The sequence below is a fragment of the Clinocottus analis genome, unplaced genomic scaffold (assembly GCF_023055335.1).
Source record: "Clinocottus analis isolate CAN_PGR_092001 unplaced genomic scaffold, fCliAna1.0.p SCAF_14, whole genome shotgun sequence".
Lineage (NCBI taxonomy): Eukaryota > Metazoa > Chordata > Actinopteri > Perciformes > Cottidae > Clinocottus > Clinocottus analis.
In genome coordinates, this window is record NW_027175865.1 from 1333596 (window position 1) to 1340429 (window position 6834).

The following is a 6834-nucleotide window of genomic DNA, read 5'->3' on the forward strand; positions in this document are numbered from 1 at the left end:
AGACATAGTAATGGCACACAGACGGCGCCAGGATTTGCATGCCCTGTAAGTAAAGTGAGGATTCAACCAACAACCCCCTTAGCATCCTCCTCGATTGTGTCACGATCGCAGGACGAGAACCGAGTGCCGTCTGCACACCGAGGGCTGCGGTTTTGGTCGAGCGTTGGATGAAAGCAACAGCGGCGGATGAATGACGGCTTCCAATGCGCGCTCGTGTTAAACGCTGGCGGTAAGATGCACTTAAGGTTCGGCGGCAAGGCAGCGGGACACACACACACAATGCAAGAGGGGAAGGGGAGGGACATGAGGAGCGGGTTTAAAACCGATGGGCTAAAAGGGGCAACAACACAGAGGCTTCTGTTACAGCTGCTGCTCTTTCAAAGCCGATGTGCATCAAGTCACGGGCGTCATGGGGAAAAAACACACGGGGGGGTATTGTAGTTTATGCTGAATGTTAAAAAACTAGTGAAACAACAACTGTAACAGCAGCCAGTTGAGCGCAATACTTGAACCCAGATGGGTACAGGTGGCCCATAAAAGCCCAAGCAACAGGCGGACAGCTGCGTGGAGGGAAACAGCCAACCAGGTGATGTGAGACACACACGGGGGGAGAGGAGTCGGGCTGTGTTGCTGTGTCGGCGATTCATTCATGCAGAGAGTCCGTCCGGGCGGGTTGATGCTCTTCAGCCTGTACGAGAGGTCACCTGCAGAGCGGAGGGGAAGAGAGGGAGGTGTGCTGTTAGCAGGTGAGCGTATTGTCATCTTTCAATCTGTCAGATTTGTAGGAAAAGGAATGTTTTTTGTGGGGTTTTTTTCCAGATAGTTGGAGCTTTTTTTGGATGGACAGGACCGACTGATTATCCATATGAACTTCATCACGCCAGAAACTTAAGCAATCACAACACAGAGAGATTTGGCAACTGTAAAAAAAGTGTTTACAGATCTACAAAGACATATTTATGTAAAATACCTTTTTACGGTGTGTATATCTGACGTGTCACACACACATCAGGTCAGCGAGTCCATCAGTGGAGGTGTTACCTGGGAGATGTTGACTCCGGTCAGCTTCTCCACGGCGGCCGGGAGGCGGATCATGATGTCCAGCACCTCTCCTGTCAGCCGGGCGGCGCCCACCTCGCCGCCGCCGCTGGACACCATGGTGACCTTGTTGGCGGCGCTCAGAGGCTTGCTGATCTCTTCCGCCATCTGGTGGAGAGAGATGTTACTACACGCCAGCGCCTTGACACAATGCTCACGGGCAACAGTTTATAAAAAGGGACATGAAGCAAGGATGAATGTCTGCCGTGGACGTCGGCCGTCGTCTCTCACCAGAGGCAGTTTCTCCAGCAGCATGTCCACCATGGCCCCGTCCTTGTACTGCTCGAAGGCCTCGGCCTTCTTCGCCATTTGCTCCGCCTCGGCGCGACCCCTGGCCTCCACCGCGAATGCCTCGGCCTCACCTTTGATCTGAAGGAGACAAGACGGGCGCACTTCAAGAGACTGAGAACGCCCCCCCCCCTCGCCCCAAACCACCCATCTGAGACACTTTGTGAACTGGACACGCACACACACACACACACAGAGTTGGGAATCACCTTGATGGACTCGGCGTCGGCCTCCGCCTCCATGATCAACTTAAGACTGGACAGAGAGAGAGGAAGCAGATGATTCAGCAAATAGTGCACGATACCACGACATCATGGACGACATCACCATGTGAACAGGGCGTGTGGTGCGTCTGCATGGACGCTGCAGTAATGTGCTGCCTTCACTCTGTCTGTGATACACTGGGTTTGATTTTTATTTAAAACAATTTGCCATCGGCCGTATGAAAAAGTTCCACTTTTTAATCCGTGTTGGAAAGTACGTGTACTTAAGTTCTGTACTTAAGTACAACTTTGAGGGACTTGTACTACACTTCATCTGCAAATATTGTTTTACTCTTCTGAAAAAGACAAGCTGACAGAGAACCAGATGAACCTGGAGGTCCTGCCAGGAGAAGTATCCTGAGCTTGCAACTCACCGCTGAGCCTCGGCCAGTTTCTCCAGGCGGTACCGCTCGGCCTCCGCCGGTTTCTTCACCTTGGCCTCCAGCTCCTTCTCCCTGCGGGTGACCTCCTGCTCCTGCAGCACGATCTGCTGCGTGCGCTCCACCACCTGCACCTGCATCCTCTCCTCCTCGATGCGCTGCTTCGTCTTGGCCACCTGGAAGATGCAGGAGAACATCGGAGCCAGTCAGTAGACGTGTCACAGGGTCAAACGGGTTCTCATTCACGCTCGTGTACCTGCAGCTGGTAGGCCATCTCTGACTCCGCCTTCTTTGTGTTGACCTCGATGTCGTAGGCGGCCTTCTTCAGCTCGTAGTCCCTCTGGGCCTTCGCCATGTCGATCTCATTCTTGTACTGGGCCGAGACTTTCTCCTGCATGGCATGGGCCTCCTGCAGGGAGAGAGAGAGAGAGAGAGAGAGAGAGAGAGAGAGAGAGAGAGAGAGAGAGAGAGAGAGAGAGAGGATGGGGAAAGAGGAATCAATGGAGAGGAGTCTTGAAAATAGAATAAACAGGATGCAGATGCTAAAAATACGGACAAGAGTTTCATAATAACATAACAGACCAAGGAAAATAAATGACCACTGAAAACAGACTCTTAAAAACAAGATGGTGATGATGGAAAACATGTAGCGGCTGCAACGCTAACAAAATTACTGCAGCTAGCTAAAAAAAGCAGAAGTTTGATTTCAACGTGTCTGCATAGCTAACATTAGATAACTAATGTTAGCTATGCGTTATAGATAGCTAATGTTAGCTATGCGTTATAGATAGCTAATGTTAGCTATGCGTTATAGATAGCTAATGGTAGCTATGCATTATAGATAGCTAATGTTAGCTATGCGTTATAGATAGCTAATAGTAGCTATGCATTATAGATAGCTAATGTGAGCTACTAGTTATAGATAGTTACTGAAGTTAGCTAAAAAGCAAAAAAAGCCAATTTGATTTTTGCCAATGGGTTTTGGATTATTGCAAACGAACAAAACGTTAAAAATCTCTTCAGCTCTTGGTAACCGGAGACTTCAGGCATCTAACAAACGAGACATTCAGATGACTCACTGACTTTGAGAAGAGGGAACAAGAAGTCATGACTCCCTCCTGCAGCGCTCCATAACTCTTGAAAATAGGATAAACAAGCAGCTAAAAATACAGACAGTTCAGCTAAATATCACTGCAGACCGCGCGAAACAGACTACAGATCAGAACCGACTCCTTTAAAAACAGATGGCCTGATATTGGAACACAACTCAATTAAACTCTTGTTTATGGCCTGACGTCTGTGTTGAGGTGAGTCGAGTCCTGGAGGATGGAGGCGGCGCGGCCCGGGTGGCTCACCCTGATTACGGCGTCTCTCTTGTTCTTGGCCTCTCCGATGCGAGCGTCTTTCTGAACCTGGGCTGTCCGAGCCTTCCCCAGCGAATGCAGATAGTCCTGCGAAACCGCAAAAGAGAGACTGAAGTCAGCGGTGAAAAAACAAAAGCCTGTAAATTGTGCGCTAACAATCTGCGTCATTCGGCCTGTGATCAATCGTCAATTCAGGAGGCGCGAGGGTCTCTGGTTACCTGGTCGTCGTGGACATCTTTGAGCGTGTAGCTGACCACGCTGATGCCCATGTTGACCAGGTCCGAGGACGCCACCTTGAAAACCTGCTCGGAGAACTTCTTCCGGTCCTTGTAGATCTCCTGAGAGAGAAGAAGTCTCGCGGTCACGGTGGAAAATCAAAAACTCTGCACGTTGCAACGCAGTTTAATCTTTTTAAAACTCTTCCACACCCAACCGGACCCTTACCTCGACGGTGAGGTGGGCGATGATGGCCCGCTGGTGGCCCTCCAGAGTCTCCAAGGCGATCTGAGCGATCTCGGCCTCGGACTTCCCCATGAACATCTGGCAGGCGGCGGCCAGCATCTGTTTGTTCTGGCCCTGGATCTTCATCTGGGAGGAGAACAAGCAGCTCTTTAGAGGACGACCGCCTGATCGCTGGGTTCCTCCATCGCGTCTGGGAGGAATATGTCTGCACACTGACCTGGGCGATGCCGGTGACGGAGATGGGCACGCCATGGCGGGTGTAGACTTTGTCGCTCTTCACGTTCAGAGTCAGAGTGTTCAGGGAAATCCTGGAGAGGCAAAATCCAGGAGAAGATGATTATTGATCCATTATCCGCTGCTCGGATGAACACATTAAATCATTTCCGCCGTGCACTCGTGCTCATAAACCTTGATACACATATCTGTGTGTATATATATATATATGCTTTTTCGGGTGCAGGATGGACGCCAGGACAGGCAGATAGCAGCCAAATGGCTCTAAGGGGGTTGTTGACTAACTAAGTAATGGTTAGTTAGAGCCCAAATATATAGATATTACTTATCCTTATCAATTAAGAAAGAAGAGGAAGATGGCCACTGTTTTAAATGTGCGTCCATCGGTCATTCTGACACCCTGCGTGTAAAGTCACTCTTTCCTTTTACCAGGTGGACCATCGTGTTTGCCAATCTGTTAATAGTGTGAAGGGTAAAAGCAGCAACGTCAGAGGCTGCAGACGAGCAGACAGACCTCTGGATCTGCTGGATGCACGGGACCACGAACACTCGGCCTCCAGGTATCATCATGGGAGGCGAGCGGCAGAACCCTGGAGAGACCGAGCGAGCCGTGAGGAGCAATCAACCTTCGCTTTGCTAATATTAATAATACAAATAATATCACAAAGAAAACAAGGACAACATCCCGTGGATTTGGGTATCGTAACACTTCTTTACCTGACACCACCATAGCCTCGTTTGGACCGCAGGTGTAGAACATGTTGGCTGATCCTCCTTCAGACTGGAAAAAAAATAAGAAACACAGGAAAAAAGTAGTGGAATGAAACATGAAATCAGCCACTATTAAAGCCACAATTTGAACACTGTCCATTAAGGAATCATTTGAACTTCTACTACACACACACATTTTTTTTTTGATATTCCCATAATAGAAATATAATAATAACAGTGCCTCCTTTTGACGGGCACCACCAGCAGGGCTGTTGCGCAGTAAGAGGAGCAGAAACTGCAACACGTGATGACTCATGAAGAGTTACTGTGTAACGCTGTGTGTGTATGTGTGTATGTGTGTGTATGTGTGTGTAACGCCACTCTGTAGCCCATCAACTCAATCACACAGTCGACCACTTTGTGTTCACAGCCCGAGGACGGACGCGTCGGGAGGCGGAGAGCAGCGACACACTTACCGGCCCGTCTGGTGCTTTTAAGGTAGAGGAAGGTGGAAAAATGGCGGAATAATTAGCGGGTCTCTGTCTTGGGGGTCGAATTAAATGTAATTATGTATTTTTTTTCTTCTTTTTCGTCCCCTTGTTACGTTTAATCCCGTTTCAACGCGGATGCGCGCGCGCGACTCCCGGCTGACGCGGCCGTCACGTTACGTCACAGACGGACTGCAGCTCCGTCACTCAAAGCGCGTGCGGCCGCCATCTGGTGGCGCGGTGGTGAACTGCAGTAAATACACCCCCGGTTATATTATGTACTCTGGTCTTTTACCTCAGTTAAATATATATATATATATATATATATATATATATATATATATATATATATATATATATATATATATATATATATATATATATAATACTAATAGCAATATCTCAGTGTATAAATACTCCCTCACCAGTAAAGATAACGTATTCAAATTAGTGTCAAAGTAGTGATGTCAACATGACAATATACTAAAAGAAAGTAAAAGCCATTGTCTATGAATTTATATAATACTATTGGATTAGAATTATTGATACATTAGTGTGAACATCATGTTAGTGGGAATGTAGTTATTTTTCATTACCGGCGAATGGGCTTGTAAAATATTTTCATGCACACTGGCTTTCACATTTGGCCCAAATAGTATTGACGTGACATTTCCTCTTGCAGCATTCTGCAGCATTTGGAAGGAAAATAAATCCATGAGCTTCTTCCCTGATTTGCAATGCCGTGTCAGCGTTTTTTTATTCCACTGTCAGAGGATTTAGTCAAGAGTGAAGGTAGAAGGATGCCAAGTGTTGTGAGTCCCTGTAACTGTGACTGGAAGCAGGCCTGTGACCTGAAAGTGAGCTTCAGAAATGTGAAACCGTGCCGCCATTATCAGTGTTTATCGCTTCCATGAGTGTCATTAATCATGAGCGTTGAAGATCCACTCATCATCATTGTTACTGTGGGAGGAGATGGGACTGTCGCTATTTCTTCCTCACTTACTCACACGTGCTCAGAAATGGCTGTTAATCATTCCAGACGCAAGGGTTTTATATCCACATCCGAGCTAAAGACCTCTCTCCACTCCTGTTGACGGAGAGCTCTTTCTCTCACCATGTAGACACATGTTTTAATATGCTGCTGTTTACGTTGCAGAACATGCAGCCAACTCAACATTTAGCAGCATCATTAGCAGCAGCAGCATTACCAGCAGCATTAGCAGCATCATTAGCAGCAGCATCATTAGCAGCAGCATTAGCAGCAGCAAGCTTGTTCTCAGACGCCTCGTGGAGGCTCATGAAAACCTTTGCTTCACTTGACCTGATCCGTCTTCTATGTCCTGATGTGCTGTTACTCGGCTTTGCTGCTGTTGGATTGAGACCATGAATCAGTATTCAAAGTAAAAAAAAGATGTAACATGTAAAACCGCGGCTCTGAAAAGGATAAATTGACTCCCAGTAATTCAAAGTGACGTCTTAATGCATCCTATTTAGCCAAAGTGTTTCATTAAACATCCAATCACAGCACATCAATTCTACATCTCTC

At 47.5% G+C, this 6834-nt stretch overlaps 1 protein-coding gene across 1 annotated transcript in view; it reads right to left on the minus strand.

The window, feature by feature from the left end:
* The window catches only part of flot1a (flotillin 1a), a 6659-nt gene extending 1206 nt beyond the window's left edge, over positions 1–5453 (minus strand). Inside the window, exons 1-13 of the mRNA XM_068576282.1 lie at positions 5277–5453; positions 4807–4870; positions 4604–4679; positions 4073–4163; positions 3838–3981; positions 3612–3731; positions 3385–3480; positions 2286–2438; positions 2024–2205; positions 1596–1641; positions 1330–1467; positions 1042–1206; positions 1–704 (exon numbers count right to left, since the gene is read on the minus strand). The exon at positions 1–704 is cut by the window's left edge and continues 1206 nt beyond it. Coding sequence (XP_068432383.1) covers positions 684–704; positions 1042–1206; positions 1330–1467; positions 1596–1641; positions 2024–2205; positions 2286–2438; positions 3385–3480; positions 3612–3731; positions 3838–3981; positions 4073–4163; positions 4604–4679; positions 4807–4849 — 1275 coding nt within the window. The 5' untranslated portion in view covers positions 4850–4870; positions 5277–5453 and the 3' untranslated portion in view covers positions 1–683. The remainder of the gene's footprint in view (positions 705–1041; positions 1207–1329; positions 1468–1595; positions 1642–2023; positions 2206–2285; positions 2439–3384; positions 3481–3611; positions 3732–3837; positions 3982–4072; positions 4164–4603; positions 4680–4806; positions 4871–5276) is intronic.
* Between the last annotated feature and the right edge of the window lie 1381 nt (positions 5454–6834).